Consider the following 17384-nt stretch of genomic DNA (forward strand, 5'->3'; position numbering starts at 1 on the left):
ACCACCACATTCACAGCTGTCCCAGGTTGCTGAGGGATGTGTTTCAGATTTCAAAGAATATCAAAGGCCTGCCTTATCACTGTGCCATCACTGAAAGGGCTGAAGAAAGCAGAAAATAAATACAAATATTTATGGAAATGTTCATTAAACAAAGGTGAGGCAGAAAATGGGTATACAATTGGATCTAAAAAGGAGAATCCTCTATATTTTTGCTTTCTCCAAAACCACTAGACTGACAGGTAACCCTACATTATAAAGGCATCAATGGCCACAGTTAGCAGGTGCTATTAGTTTGCACAAAGGGAACATTTACTTGTCAGTAAAGAACAATGGGGTTTGGTTTGGAGAACAAACTGCCACCATGCTCAACTACTGAGGAATACTAAGTAAGTGCCAAACAGAGGAAGTTGCTGTGTTAATGGCATCATGAATGGACACCATGAAGTGGTATCCTCTAATGTGATGCACTTTAAAAGACATGGCAGGATGTGGCATCACATCAGACAGCATATCTGTTTGAAGACAGAAACGTCAACATCAGCTCTTCATAAAACTAATGAAAATGTTAAACATTCAATAAAAAGTAAAATTAAAGGAATGCTCATTTTATGTTTAATTCGTCCTTTTAACTTTTCATTTTGCACAAACAAACCACAAGGGGTTACAACTAATAAATAATTATTCTTCAGGGGGGCTTCTGTGAGAACATTATCAGAATAGTATAGCCCAGACCAGTGTTTAACACCCATAAATAAATCTGATTCTGCCATCTGTTCTGGAAGTAAGTGAGTCGGAACTTAGAACCTGTGTGATGGCTTACAGAACGCCACGAACATGAAGATGGAGCTTTGTAACAAAGACCAATATGTGTGGGATTGATAAAGAGGAGAGTGTAGGTGTACTGGAACTCTGTGAAAAATGTAACAAGTTCCCTAGTTCTACCGAAGGGGTGTTCGCCATGTTCTAGAGAAGGTCTCAAATTCCTGCAAAAAAATATTTTTAGCAATGCAGGGTGGAAAATGGAGCGCAGGCTTTGAAATGGAGCGATGTTACTGAGCATTCACCTCCCTGCAGGAAAAGCTGATAAAAACCATATGCTGTCATACTGACCTAGTATTCAGCATCTGGCAGTGGGGCCTATGAGTGATGCTACCGTCTGGTGCTCCAGACAGTCAGAGTGACAGACTGCTTCTCTCCACACAAGCCAAATATAAGAGTTCGCTCAATGTGGCCCCAAAAAGCCTTTCAAAAAGGAAGAGTTTTGCACTGAGTAACTGCATTGTGTTTCGCATTGGTGCATAACGTTCATTCTTTATCTCTGACATCAGGCTAAAGAGAGGAGCATATCTGGGGAAGGTTTGTTATTTGACAGAAAGTCTGTTTTTGACGAGCCAGGTTCTGACACATCCAGATGACGTGCTATGATCTTGTTCGCAAAACAGCAACCTACTTTTGGAGAAAACCTGGAAAAACAATTGCTCCTTTCAGGTCCAATTTTTCCAGTGGTGCAAAATGTTAAGATGCAAGACGTATTAAATGTTTTCCACCTGGGTCATTGAAAGGATACATTCAGTTGTGTCCAAATGTTTGATATTGTTTTGAACTCAACCTAACCATTCTCTGCTTACTGAATATAATGCTCAATAAACCTGTCACTGATGAAAGGATCTGCATATACAGCACATATGTTCTACTGTCATTAAAGCTACCTCACCAGAAGGAAACCAGTCCATTTCCTTCTGGTCATTCAGCATGCAATTCAGTACCCATGCCAGGGAACCGCCCACAAGCGCTAACCTAAATAGGAATATCTCCAACTTCAGCAGAACCAGTGGAATATCAAAGGCCTGCATTATTCTGCAGTTAACCCACTGCAGAATACTACCTCTGAAGTGAGTCAGATTGTGCCTCAAGGCTAAAAGTTGTCTAATGCTGGCTCATCTAGATGTGTGCACAGCATGCTGAATCTATCTATCCTCATATCTGGGTTTGTTCATTGGAATCTACTACAGAAGGAGAAAGAATGTTTTTAAAACCACTATGATCCTACAGAGAGGTAGTCGTCCAGTCATCAAGCAATGTAAATGCATGCATTTTATGGTACCTCATATGGGAGGACAATGGGTAAATCCATTTGAATTCAATCAATTTTGACAGCAACCCTTTTGATTTGAACTAAACCTTCCATACATATTTGCCCATTGAAGAAGTGGTCAGAAAGTGATGAAGAGTGCATCCAGAGATAAAGGTGCTCAAAGTTGAGCTTTTTTGCATACCCCACCATACCATGAGATATCCATGTCTTCATCACTGGAGAAGATAAACGGTTGATTGAATTTAAAAGCTTAACAGTTGTCAAACAGTTTTATCATTTAAAACAAAAAAAATGTAACCTTAAACATCAATGATCTAATATCGAATAAACTCAAAAAATATATATTTGGATGTTGTACTTAGACCCAATTTGACATAATTTGAGGTTTTTGTGTTGTGCCCGCCATCGGTTGAGACACACAACATGCTCTTGAATACAGGGTGGGTGTCATATTTTGCCTGATAAATGTACTAAAATGGGAATACCATTTGAAAATCAAATTTTTAATTGTTCCACAAAAATGGTTGGAGGTCCACAAATCAGACAACGTTAACTTGAATGGGAATAACCTGTTTTAAATTATACTGTCAATAATCCTCCATAGGAAACCTATTCAAGTTTGAAATCATAGAAATATAGATAATAGAACAGACATGACCATTTAAATTGACACTGGACGGTGGGTGGACCCGAGGTCCTCTTTGTGGTAGTAATTAGAATTTACAATTTAAATTTCAACAGTGTATCAGTTAAATTGCAGTGGTCTGAAGGGATAGGACTGATATTTCCATGATTGAAAATGACACCCACTCTGTACTCAAGAGCATGTTGTGTCTCAACCGATGGCGGACATAGCACAAAAACCTCAGATGATGTAAAGTAGAGGCTAAGAAACTATCAAATAGTTTCACAACCCAGTTTGTAAGCTTTTAAATTATATCCAACTCAACCATTTATCTTTTCCAGTAATGAAGACATAATGTCTCATGGTATGGTGGGGTATGCAAAATGGTCAAATCTGAGCATTTTTTTCCTGAATGTTTTGGCATTCAGGTGCAAAAAGTCGCTTTCTGAGCACCTCTTCCATGGGCGAACATGTATGGAAAGTTTTGTTTAAATCAAAAGGGATGCTCAAAAAGTTATTCAATTTATATGGATTTACCCCAATGGAAGCTCAAGTAAAATAGTTCAGTTAAATCTCCTATAATCATACCTCATTGTCCTGATATAACATGAAAAATACTTTATGTTCTCAGTTTGACTTTTAGCTAAGTTATAGAGCTCAGTTATGTGCTACTGAGTATATATTATGTAAAGGTTCGTTCCTTGGATTCCCTTGTGGGGAACCAGATCTACAGGATCCATACACTGTGCACTGGGAGCAGAGCAGTGAGACTGCATAACAGGGTTGACCTGTTCTAGAGAGACAATATATGGACATAGGGCAGGGTTGGTAATGTCAGAATACACACAGTGTACAAAATATTAGGAACACCTTCCTAATATTGAGTTGCCCCCACTTTTGCTCTCAGAACAGTCTCAATTCGCCAGGGCATAGACATCACAAGATGTCAAAAGCATTCGATGCTGGTCCATGTTAACTTCAACGCTCCCCACAGTTGTGTCAAGTTGGCTGGATGTCCTTTGGGTGGTGGACAATTCTTGATACACAAGGGAAATTGTTGAGCGTGAAAAACCCAGGAGCACGGCACCTGGCACCTACTACCATACCAGCTTCAAAGGCTCGTCTTGCCCATTCACCCTCTGAATGACACATGTACACAATCCATGTCTCAGTTGTCTCATGGCTTAAAAATCCTTCTTTTAACCCGTTTCCTTCCCTTCATCTACACTGATTGAAGTGGATTTAACAAGTGACATCAATAAGGGATCATAGCTTTCACCTGGTCAGTCTATGTCATGGAAAGAGATGGTATTACTAAATGTTTTGTACAGTAAGTGTACAGTACATTACAAGTCAAGCAACGTCATTCAGTGAATTTGGGCAATTCAAGTGGAATAAATTATACGAAATGTGAAAAAATATTATTTAATTAAATCAAACAAAATAAAATATACATTATTGATTAGACCCAACCTCTTCCTTTAAAGAGAATGTAATACTGCAGTTGACCTGTTGGATTCAATAAACAGTATTTTAGCGGATATCCACATTGGGATATCTGCCACAATGGCAATGGCCTCATGAACTGTGGTCTAAACACAAAGGAAGAGGCCATGCAACAGGGACAACTTTCTGCATAACTCTCACCGGTATGCTTAAGCTGCTGGGATGACATTCAGTAAGCAGGAGAAACCGGTCTCCATGTGGATAACACACACGCTGCTCTCTGTCTCCTCTTCCATGACCAACCTGTATTATTCAAAGTAGGGCCGTACCTCACGAACCAACACTATACCTAGGAAGTGGGAGCTGCATGTCTGTCAATATAGGTGGTTGCTATAGTGACTGTATCTGCAAGCCACTTTTCTTTACACCCCCCTCCTCCCCTACAGATGTATAATTATATGGTAAGTGAGATGGATGTTGCTGAGTAGACAACAATTAAAAAGGAGATGTTTTTTTCACAATTATGCCATATTGACTTAGTTGTGAGCAGTGTGACCCACCTGTATCACAGAGAGTAAACAAACATGTTTAACAACGAACAGGGCAGACTGTTTCCAACTGGGCCCTCTAGATCTCAAGAGATCCATGATCCAGTTATCTTTAGCATGTCTCACTGAGGCTTTGGTATCCGATACACTGTTGACCAAAACATTTTATTGGTTCAATGTTTAATGGTTTACTATATCTCTCGTCCACATTCAAAATCCTGCTCAGTTAGAGAGGGAGGGTGAGAGAGAGAACTTTTATCATAAACATATGGTAGGTAGGCTACTCCTCAAATAGGAGAGGGAAAATAATGGATTGGATTGTTGTTGCATTCTTATCAACATTTCATACAACCTGCTAGATTGGATTGATGACATAAAGGAGACGAGAATAAGCATTTAGTCCATGTTGTTGTTTGAATTTAACTTTACACTGTAGCAAAACAAAAACTAGCATGATTGCAATTCCTGTCTACTTAAAAATATATAATTCCGTGAAGTAGGCACTCATACATCCAGCTATGTTATTATTCTCTATGGCAATTAAAAACATAATGGCTGTTGGTTACAATAATAGGCAACTTCACAACAGCCTCTAAAAATCACCCTTGCAGGCCCTCAGTAGGCTATGACACATGACAACATGACCTTGTTGAACGACTAGCCAAGTTAAACTAAACATTTCTCCAAATAGTCTGGTGACAATATACAGGATGCAATATCGACCTTTTTTTCCACAATTCATTAAAATGATATGGTCATTAAGCTAAAACATAAGATTATATTTCATAAAATTACATTGTCCCCTTGTATTGACAGTATAGATACTGTGCAATAGGAATATGCTGTTCTTGAGATTTATAACAATGTTATGACATGTGATGGAAATTTAACGTCATAGTGTCACGAATCCATTAGATCTCTGAATATTTAACAATCTATAAGAATTGTCACATCCCTTTCAACAATATACATTATCGTGTTTCTTCATAGTCATATGACATGATTATCCAAAAAAACTGTCTGTAACAGATAAGTTATCTTACCATTTTCTCTCCTTCCCCAGACAGTAACAATGTATCCTTGTATTCCGTACCGAACAGGGGCTGTCTGAGTAGTCGTCTAGTACTAAAAACTGTACAACGTTGTTGTTTTTGCAGTAAGACAAATTCTAAATAAACAATAGGATCCCAGATGCCTTCCAAGCAGGAACGCACGGATTCTCCTCAGGACCTGGTTGCTCTGTCCATACTGTGGCTATTGTCTAAAAGTGAATCGGCACAGGAACTAAACTCAGGCTCCGAATGCTGCAGTATGTTTGAGCGGTGAAGTTAAACTTCGAGGCCGTTGACTGAGCAGCCTAACCAAACAATCCATAAATGGAAAATTCGTCTTTTGCCCTCAGCCAATAGGAGCGGGATCTGGACGCGTCACTCCAGAGGGAATCCCACCAGATGATTTTGGGCTCGTTGGAGAACGCATGTGCTGTGGGTAGAAAGTGTCGTGCAATCAAATCAGACAAATAAGAGCTTTGAATTTGATAATAATTTATTCTGAAAGAGGACCATATTGTACAAGCATTATACACGTTATGATACTTTTAGATCACTCCTGGGATAGCTTTTACAAATGTATATTTTTGGTTGAAAATGTGTTTGAAATTCACTGCTCGACTGGGGGACGTTACAGATAATTCCATGTGTGGGATACAGAGATGAGGTAGCCATTACATTTTTTTTAAACACTATTATTGCACATGCAATTTATTAGAGTCTATGCACATTTTTACTCCTGAAATGATTTAGGCTTGCCATGACAAAGGGGCTTAATACTTATTGACTCAAGGTGTTTCAGCTTTTCATTTTGAATTTGTTTGTAAAAACTGTAAAACACATAATTCCACATTGACATTATGGGGTATTGTGTGTAGGCCAGTGACAAATAAATTCTTAATTTAATCCATTTTAAATTCAGGCTGTAACACAACAAAATGTGGAAAAAGTCAAGGGGTGTGAATACTTTCTAAATGCAATGTGATTAACATAACAAAAAATAATAACCATGTGAATGAATGTTACAGTATGACATTTAAAAATGTCTCATGTGACAGATGTAAACAATTGTGTGATCACAAATAACTGGAGCAGTGGGATGAAGACAAAGCACTCATTGTTCACTTTGTAAAATATAGAAAGAGCTCACCCAGGCTGTATCACAACCGGCCGTGAGTGGGAGTCCCATAGGGTGGTGCAGAACTGGCCCAGTGTCGTCTGGGTTTGGCCTTGTAGGCCGTCATAGTAAATAAGAATTTGTTATTAACTGACTTGCCTAGTCAAATAAAGGTTCAATTAAAACAAATATATATATCAAATTACATTTTTAATTTGGCTGTGAGAAACAGATTTTGTGCAATTGTATATATATATCAGAGATGCAGCCAAGAGGCCCATGATCACTCTGGATGAACTGCAGAGATCTACAGCTGAGGTGGGAGACTCTGTCCAGAGAGGACAGAGGACAACAATCAGTCGTATATTGCACAAATCTGGCCTTTATGGAAGAGTGGCAAGAAGAAAGCCATTTCTTAAAGATATCCATAAAAAGTGTCGTTTAAAGTTTGCCACAAGCCACCTGGGAGACACACCAAACATGTGGAAGAAGGTGCTCTGGTCAGATGAAACCAAAATTGAACTTTTTGACAACAATGCAAAACGTTATGTTTGGCGTAAAAGCAACACAGCTCATCACCTTGAACACACCATCCCCACTGTCAAACATGGTGGTGGCAGCATCATGGTTTGGGCCTGCTTTTCTTCAGCAGGGACAGGGAAGATGGTTAAAATTGATGGGAAGATGGATGGAGCCAAATACAGGACCATTCTGGAAGAAAACCTGATGGAGTCTGCAAAAGACCTGAGACTGGGACGGAGATTTGTCTTCCAACAAGACAATGATCCAAAACATAAAGCAAAATCTACAATGGAATGGTTCAAAAATAAACATATCCAGGTGTTAGAATGGCCAAGTCAAAGTCCAGTTCTGAATCCAATCGAGAATCTGTGGAAAGAACTGAAAACTGCTGTTCACAAATGCTCTCCATCCAACCTCACTGAGCTCGAGCTGTTTTGCAAGGAGGAATGGGAAAAAAATTCAGTCTCTCGATGTGCAAAACTGATAGAGACATACCCCAAGCGACTTACAGCTGTAATCGCAGCAAAAGGTGGCGCTACAAAGTATTAACTTAAGGGGGCTGAATAATTTTGCACGCCCAATTTTCAGTTTTTGATTTGTTAAAAAAGTTTGAAATATCCAATAAATGTCGTTCCACTTCATGATTGTGTCCCACTTCTTGTTGATTCTTCACAAAAAAATACAGTCTTATATCTTTGTTTGAAGCCTGAAATGTGGCAAAAGGTCGCAAAGTTCAAGGGGGCCGAATACTTTCGCAAGGACCTGTATATTCAAATTAAATTCTAAATGTAATTTGGTTGATTGGATATCTGTCATGTTTTGACTAGTCAACTCCAACTACATCATGTGTCAGCTCACCACATCTACTGTCACCAATATGTAGCACACACAAATGAGGACATCTCCTGTGCACCAGATCTTTAACTGGGTACAGTTTGGATGTGGAGTGAGGCAGGGGGGGAGCAGGTGTAACCTGTGGGTGTAATGTGGTTGTAACCTGTCTGACAGGGCTAACAATGGCATGCAGGGCTTGCATGCTGCCCATGACCATCTGTATCAGGTTATGCTGCTGCCATGAAAACCAACTGATTTGATTTCAAACATCTGTAGAATGTGTGTGTGTGTGTGTGTCAGTGGCATAGCGCAGTTCGAGCAAGACACCCCAACCAAAATAATAATAATTTGGCCACACCTTATTTGGATAGTCCCAAATAGATGATCTACAGATGGTCATACTATCAAAAACCTACTGTATATGTTGGTAAGCAAATGCTTGCTAAGGTTTCAGTTAGGGTTAGGTTTAGAATAAGGTTTAGGCTAAGCGTTAGGGTTAGGGTTATGGCTAGGGTTAAGGTAAGGGTTACGTAAAGGTTAAGGTTTCAGGTTAGGGGATAGTTAGTTGAAATGTTGTTGAAAGTTATTGTGGGTGGCAGGAAGCTTAGTGCTTGGTCCAGGAACTGAAAGATTGCTGGTTCAAATCCTTGAGCCTACTAGGAAACAAATCTGCTGAGGTGCCCTTGAGTATTGATTAAAACGAAATTGAACATTTACAAACCATCTACTTGGGATTATCCAAATAAAGTATGAAACAAACCTTTTTCTTTTTGCCATGAGGCAGAGAGAAAAATGTGCAGTTTTATAGCTAATCTCTTCCTATTTTACAAATGTTGCCATGAGGCTGAGAGAAAATGTTACTGTTTTGGAGTTAATTTCCTTGTATTCTACACATTTTTCCATGAGGCTGAGATAAAAACGTGCAGTCTTAAAGCTAATTTCCTGTAATTCCCTGCCCAAAAAGTAATGGTTTATGAGATGTTCATATGTTATCTTGGGGTCCGCGCTCCGAGGGCACCCCAATCCAAAGGCTTGTGGGACCCCGTTTTGCGTGGGCAGCAGTGGTGTGTGCTGCACCAGTGGTGTATGTGTATGTGTGTGAGATAAATGTAATTTTGTTATTCAAAGATTTGGAGAGTCTAATAATGGTTCAAATATAATATGAACATTAAACGTTGATGAAGAGTTGCAGATGCACAGCAAACCCAGTAAAAACAGGTAAGTAGGGACATCTGCTGGGCAAAAGCTTTAAGCACAAACATTGGTTTAGTCATATCTGCAGCACATTGGAGTTGTAAGTAGTCATATAGATATGAATATTCCTATGCAGATTATTATAATGGGCAGAATTTTGAGACGTCATGCATAAATATGTGTAGTATGAACTCTTCAAAAAACGAGTTTAATTTTCAATTAAATGTAAACAGAAAAATAGTTGGGAGTTCTCTAAACTGTACCACACTGACATACACTATACAGTGACATACACTATACAGTGACATACACTATACAGTGACATACACTATACAGTGACATACACTATACACTGACATACACTATACAGTGACATACACTATACAGTGACATACACTATACAGTGACATACACTATACAGTGACATACACTATACACTGACATACACTATACACTGACATACACTATACACTGACATACACTATACAGTGACATACACTATACAGTGACATACACTATACACTGACATACACTATACACTGACATACACTATACAGTGACATACACTATACAGTGACATACACTATACAGTGACATACACTATACACTGACATACACTATACACTGACATACACTATACAGTGACATACACTATACAGTGACATACACTATACACTGACATACACTATACAGTGACATACACTATACAGTGACATACACTATACAGTGACATACACTATACAGTGACATACACTATACACTGACATACACTATACACTGACATACACTATACAGTGACATACACTATACAGTGACATACACTATACAGTGACATACACTATACAGTGACATACACTATACAGTGACATACACTATACAGTGACATACACTATACAGTGACATACACTATACAGTGACATACACTATACAGTGACATACACTATACACTGACATACACTATACACTGACATACACTATACAGTGACATACACTATACAGTGACATACACTATACAGTGACATACACTATACAGTGCCTTCGGAAAGTATTCAGAACACTTTACTTTTTCCATATTTTGCTATCTTACAGCCTTCTTCTAAAATGTATTACATTGTTGTTTTTCCCTCATCAATCTACACACAATACTCCATAATGACCAAGCAATTTAAAAAATGTTTTAAACATTTTTGCTAATTTAACCCCAAAAGGTTAATTGAAAAAAATATATATAATTCATCAGACCAGAGAATCTTGTCATGTGCCTTTTACTGAGGAGTGTCTTCTGTCTGGTCACTCTACCATAAAGGCCTGATTGGTGGAGTACTGCAGAGATGGTTGTCCTTCTGGAAGTTTCTCCCATCTCCACAGAGGAACTCTAGAGCTCTGTCAGAGTGACCATTGGGTTCTTGGTCACCTCCCTGACCAAGGCCCTTCTCCCCGGATTGCTCAGTTTGGCCGGCGGCCAGCTCTAGGAAGAGTCTTGGTGGTTCCAAACTTCTTCCATTTAAGAACGATGGAGGCTACTGAGTTCTTGGGGACCTTCAATGCTGCAGACATTTTTTGGTACCCTTCCCCAGATCTGTGCCTCGACATAATCCTGTCTCCGAGCTCTGCAGCAAATTCCTTCGACCTCATGGCTTGGTTTTTGCTCTGACGTGCACTGTTAACTGTGGGACCTTATATAGACAGGTCCCACAGTTGCTGCTGCAAGCTTTCCAGTAATGCAATAAAAACAAGCATCGCAGAATAAAAGTGCTTAAAATAGCCCACGTTAACATAATGAAGCTTAAGAAACAAGGTTCATGAAGTCAATAATTTGCTAATAGCAGATAATTCATATTCTGACTATATCTGAAACTCACTTAGAAAATACCTTTGATTCTAGGGCACTGCATCACAGTGCTAGCTGTGCCACCAGAGACTCTGGGTTTGCGCCCACGCTCTGTCCCAACCGGCTGCGACCGGCAGGTTCATGGGGCGACGCACAATTGGCCTAGCGTCGTCCGGGTTAGGGAGGGTTTGGCAGTTAGGAATATCCTTGTCTCATGGTGCACTAGCGACTCCTGTGGCGGGCCGGGCGCAGTGCGCGCTAACCAGGTCGCCAGGTGCACGGTGTTTCCTCTGACACATTGGTGCAGCTGGCTTCCGGGTTGGATGCGCGCTGTGTTAAGAAGCAGTGCGGTTTGGTTGGGTTGTGTTTCGGAGGACGCATGGCTTTCGACCTTTGTCTCTCCAGTACCGGAGTTGTAGCGATGAGACAAGATAGTAACTACTAACAATTGGATAACACGAAATTGGGGAGAAAAGGGGGTAACATTTTTTTTTAAATACCTTTGATGATAGTGGTAGCAATACAAGGTTATAACATTGATTCCAATGTTGGAGTTGTTCAAATTCCAATGTTGGAGATGTTGCTGTTTATATTCAGAACCACATTCCTGTAAAGATTAGAGAGGATCTCATGTTAAATATTGTTGAAGTAATATGCTTCATCTGCCTCACCTAAAGCCCATTCTGGTGGGACGCCGCTATAGACCACCAAGTGCACAAAAGAGAAACAGTAAGCACAACTGTAGGACTGAGCACTACCACCATCTAGTGGAAATGTTCAGTAGAGCATGAATGAACACAAAACATCCAATTAAAAAACAAAGTGAATCCTCCTTTTCTTTTTAATGTAACTTAATTTTTGTCAGCTATGTTTTTTATTGAGTCACATAACCTGTACAATCAATAAGAATCACAAATGTTTTTTTAACCAACACTCAACCCCTCTCCCTGCCACCCGCCATCCCAAACAAACCCCTGGCAGCCCCGCCCCAATCCTGGTACCCAATATGAAAGACCAATCATGAAAACATTATCTTTAGCTCAATTTTCTACATCATATGAGTAACTATTGGCAGCTAGTAAATCATACTTTCGCTCCAATCCTGAGGGGGTAGGTGGATGATGTCTGAGTGGCCTGGGGGTCAAAGGCCTTGAACATGACGACAGAATTGGGCTCGACAGCAACAGCAGCATGTTCTTCAGCTCCGTTCTGTGCAGTCACAGGATCTCTCACTTCAGTCAGTTTCAGAAATGAGAAGAGCCCCTCATCCTCTCCTCTGCCCTCAGCATATGGGGAGCCTACACCCAGAAAGAGGAAGCAGTGGGGTTAGATGGGTTTGAAAATCTGTCAGTACTGAAAATTCCTTTTACGGAAATAATATGCTAACTTACAGTCTGAGTTAATTGTCTCCTCTCTATCTTGTTCTCTGCAATGATTAGTATTTATTATTATAAAATTCCATATCAGCAACATGTAATTAATTCATGGCTATCAGAAATGTTATTTTCAAATAATTAAATACCTTTTCATTCTCAGAGTGTGAGATTCTGCTGGAGGAAGAAAGAAACAGAAAGCCCATGTCAATAACATTACATGATTTTTTTTTTAATACACACCTGATGATAGAACATACAATATGTGGGTTTTTACTCACCTTGCGAAATCTTGGTATTTTTCAGCATGACAATGACAGTAACAAACAGGCAGGAGAAGAACAAGGCTCCCACTACATACAGTGGTATGTAAGGATCCCCTTTTAATAAAACACAAAGCATTCAGAATGAAGATCAATTAGGTATTATTCATGATCATTTTATGTATTAGTAATAACAATATACTGTGACTCACCAGGAGTATATAACAGGGCTGTGTCATTCCTGTTGGGGTGGTTGTTGAATTCTCCATTCACAGTGACTGTGACATTAGTTATTACCTTCCAGTGCCCTTTGCTATTCTTAAGCACCTGTAAGGCACAAACATACTGTCCGCTGTCTGAATATGTGGCATTGCTGATCTTAAGGTTATGAAAGATAGGGCTTGTTAGGGGTTTAGATGAAGTATTTGACCTTCGTTTCAGCAGGGCCTCATCAATGAGACAATGGTGGTCATATAATTGTCCATCACTATTCAAATAATAAGAATAAAGACAGGGCTACTGTTGCCACTGATGGTTTTGATCCAATACACTGAAAATGGAAGGTTAGAGTAATCTTTGGCTACTGTGAAATTACATGCAAGGTTGACTGATTCTCCATGCTGTTGGGTAACAGACGTTTTAGTTTCCACACCAGGGTAGCATATCACCACTACAGAAACAGAACATAATTTGATGTTAAATATTTTCATAAACAGATATGTCTATATACAATATATTGTACAGTATACTGTAATATGAGTTGTATATCATTTAGAAATTGTGAAAGTTAGGAAATGTGAACTTACTCTCTGGTTCAACAAATGCCACAATAAATGATTCCACCTGATCTTTTGAAGGTTTAAAGGGGAATAAGTGTTGGTCATTTGATGGAAAGGTATGAAAACATGCAAAGAATCCAGTGACGTGTTTCTCCAATTTCATATTTAAACATTGTTTGATACTGTTTTTGCAGGGAGTTTTTTCTAATGTAAATACTGTATTATTGCACTTCGGATCTTGGTCACATTTCTTCTCATTGTCATGAAGACAGCAATTAAGTGCTTCACGGTTGGGATGGTGTTCTTCGGCTTGCAAGCCTCCCCTTTTTCCTCCAAACATAATGATGGTCATTATGGCCAAACAGGTCTATTTTTGTTTCATCAGACCATATGACATTTCTCCAAAAAGTACGGTCTTTTTCCCCATGTGCACTTGCAAACCGTAGTCTGGCTTTTTTATGGTGGTTTTGGAGCAGTGGCTTCTTCCTTGCTGAGCGGCCTTTCGGGTTATGTCGATATCGGACTCGTTTTACTGTGGCTATAGATACTTTTGTGCCTGTTTCATCCAGCATCTTCACAAGGTCTTTTGCTGTTGTTCTGGGATTGATTTGCACTTTTCGCACTATAGTACGTTCATCTCTAGGAGACAGACTGCGTCTCCTTCCTGAGCGGTTTGACGGCTTCTCGATCCTATGGTGTTTATATTTGCATATTATTGTTTGTACAGATGAACGTGGTACCTTCAGGCATTTGGAAATTGGTCCCAAGGATGAACCAGGCTTGTGGAGGTCTACAATTTGTTTTCTGAGGTCTTGGCTGATTTCCTTTGATTTTCCCATGATGTCAAGCAGAGGCACTGAGTTTGAAGGTACGCCTTGAAATACATTCACAGGTACACCTCCAATTGACTCAGGCTAACTGACATCATTTATCAGAAGCTTCTAAAGCCATGACATAGTTTTCTGGAATTTTCCAAGCTTTTTAAAGGCACAGTCAACTTTGTGTATGTAAACTCCTGACCCACTGGAATTGTGAAACAGTGAATTATAAGTGAAATAATCTGTCTGTAAACAATTATTGGAAAAATGACTTGTCATGCACAAAGTAGATGTCCTAACCGACTTGCCAAACTGTAATTTGTTAACAAGAAAGTTATGGAGTGGTTGAAAAACAAGTTTTAATGACTCCAACCTAAGTGTATTTAAACTTCCAAAATCAACTGTATATCATACAAACACCCTCTGTTCATTCTTCCTTCCTGTAAAATTCTGCCCTGTTTCCTCATTCTGTGAATCATGAACAAAACAGCTTTGTAATCTATGTTCAATGATCATGGATATGCTATCTATCTTCATGGTGATGACTCTCGTAGGAAAATGTCAAGGTCGGTAACTATTTTTATCAACAGTTTAAGACTTGAATAATAGGGCTTGTGAGTCTACAATCGAGGAGCTTGATTCTAACTTTGGAAACCTTTTTCTCTCTCAAAGGGAACACTTTTCTAAATTATCAAGAGAAAGAGGAAGCTATATCTCTACAATGTGAAGAGAGAATTTGGCAACTTGATCTAGATGAAGACAACATAGTGGATTGCACTTTTAATTGCAGTCTTCATGACAATGAGAAGAAATGTGACCATGATCCGAAGTGCAATAATACAGCATTTACATTAGAAAAAAAACCCTGCAAAAACAGTATCAAACAATGTTTAAATATGAAATTGGAGAAACACGTCACTGGATTCTTTGCATGTTTTCATACCTTTCCATCAAATGACCAACACTTATTCCCCTTTAAACCGTCAAAAGATCAGGTGGAATCATTTATTGTGGCATTTGTTGAACCAGAGAGTAAGTTCACATTTCCTAACTTTCACAATTTCTAAATGATATACAACTCATATTACAGTATACTGTACAATATATTGTATATAGACATATCTGTTTATGAAAATATTTAACATCAAATTATGTTCTGTTTCTGTAGTGGTGATATGCTACCCTGGTGTGGAAACTAAAACGTCTGTTACCCAACAGCATGGAGAATCAGTCAACCTTGCATGTAATTTCACAGTAGCCAAAGATTACTCTAACCTTCCATTTTCAGTGTATTGGATCAAAACCATCAGTGGCAACAGTAGCACCTGTCTTTATTCTTATTATTTTAATAGTGATGGACAATTATATGACCACCATTGTCTCATTGATGAGGCCCTGCTGAAACGAAGGTCAAATACTTCATCTAAACCCCTAACAAGCCCTAACTTTCATAACCTTAAGATCAGCAATGCCACATATTCAGACAGCGGACAGTATGTTTGTGCCTTACAGGTGCTTAAGAATAGCAAAGGGCACTGGAAGGTAATAACTAATGTCACAGTCACTGTGAATGGAGAATTCAACAACCACCCCAACAGGAATGACACAGCCCTGTTATATACTCCTGGTGAGTCACAGTATATTGTTATTACTAATACATAAAATGATCATGAATAATACCTAATTGATCTTCATTCTGAATGCTTTGTGTTTTATTAAAAGGGGATCCTTACATACCACTGTATGTAGTGGGAGCCTTGTTCTTCTCCTGCCTGTTTGTTACTGTCATTGTCATTGTCATGCTGAAAAATACCAAGATTTCGCAAGGTGAGTAAAAACCCACATACTGTACGTTCTATCATCAGGTGTGTATTTAGAAAATAAATAAATAAATTTAAAACGTAATGTTATTGACATGGGCTTTCTGTTTCTTTCTTCCTCCAGCAGAATCTCACACTCTGAGAATGAAAAGGTATTTCATTATTTGAAAATAACATTTCCAATAGCCATAAATTAGTTACATGTTGCTGATATGGAATTTTATAATAATAAATACTTTATTTAATCATTGCAGAGAACAAGATGGAGAGGAGACAATTAACTCAGACTGTAAGTTAGCATATTATTTCCGTAAAAGGAATTTGCAATACTGACAGATTTTCAAACCCATCTAACCCCACTGCTTCCTCTTTCTGGGTGTAGGCTCCCCATATGCTGAGGGCAGAGGAGAGGATGAGGGGCTCTTCTCACTTCTGAAGCTGACTGAAGTGAGAGATCCTGCTGCTGTTGCTGTTGAGCCCTATTCTGTAGTCATGCTCAATACTGAGTATGAGGCCTTTGACCCCCAGGCCACTCAGACATCATCCACCTACCCCCTCAGGATTGGAGCGAAAGTATGAGTTACTAGCAGCCAATAGTTACTCATATGATGTAGAAAAGTGAGCTAAAGATAATGTTTTCATGATTGGTCTTTCATATTGGGTTTAGACCAGGATTTGGGCGGGGCTGCCAGGGGTTTGTTTGGGATGGCAGGTGGGAGGGGTTGAGTGTTGGTTAAAAAAACATTTGTGATTCTTATTGATTGTACAGGTTATGTGACTCAATAAAAACTTATCTCACAAAAATTAAGTTAAATTAAAGAGAAAATTAGAATTTACTTTATTTTTTAATTGTATGTTTTTGTGTTCATTCATGCTCTACTAAACATTTACACTAGATGGGGGTAGTGCTCAGTCCTACAGTTGTGCTTACTGTTTCTCTGATATTGTGTAATATGTGTGATTACCTAATTATTTTGTAACGTTGAATAAACATTGCAGAAATAAAATGTACATGATTATTATTATTTTTTTTTGGGGGGGGGGGGGGCATGGTACTCAATCATTGCAAT

General features: G+C 39.0%; 2 protein-coding genes across 5 annotated transcripts in view; one reads left to right on the top strand and one right to left on the bottom strand.

Moving 5' to 3' along the window:
* LOC124033748 (unconventional myosin-Ie-like) overlaps positions 1 to 6059 on the bottom strand; it is a 65516-nt gene extending 59457 nt beyond the window's left edge. For both annotated transcript variants that reach the window (XM_046345968.1, XM_046345967.1), the window contains exon 1: positions 5758 to 6059. In XM_046345968.1, coding sequence (XP_046201924.1) covers positions 5758 to 5760 — 3 coding nt within the window. In that variant the 5' untranslated portion in view covers positions 5761 to 6059. The remainder of the gene's footprint in view (positions 1 to 5757) is intronic.
* Positions 6060 to 14938: 8879 nt separating this feature from the next.
* On the top strand, positions 14939 to 17325 carry LOC124033118. 3 transcript variants are annotated; one of them, XM_046345055.1, is made up of 7 exons: positions 14939 to 15060; positions 15167 to 15526; positions 15663 to 16121; positions 16217 to 16321; positions 16439 to 16466; positions 16569 to 16603; positions 16697 to 17325. In XM_046345055.1, exons 1-7 carry the CDS (start codon positions 15003 to 15005, stop codon positions 16891 to 16893), a joined length of 1242 nt encoding a protein of 413 aa, XP_046201011.1. In that variant the 5' UTR covers positions 14939 to 15002; the 3' UTR covers positions 16894 to 17325. The 3 variants fall into 3 exon arrangements, with proteins under 3 accessions (XP_046201011.1, XP_046201012.1, XP_046201013.1); XM_046345056.1 differs by having other exon boundaries at positions 16442 to 16466; XM_046345057.1 differs by having other exon boundaries at positions 15167 to 16121.
* Positions 17326 to 17384: the final 59 nt, after the last annotated feature.

This window comes from Oncorhynchus gorbuscha, linkage group LG04 (assembly GCF_021184085.1).
Source record: "Oncorhynchus gorbuscha isolate QuinsamMale2020 ecotype Even-year linkage group LG04, OgorEven_v1.0, whole genome shotgun sequence".
NCBI classification, from domain to species: Eukaryota; Metazoa; Chordata; class Actinopteri; order Salmoniformes; family Salmonidae; genus Oncorhynchus; species Oncorhynchus gorbuscha.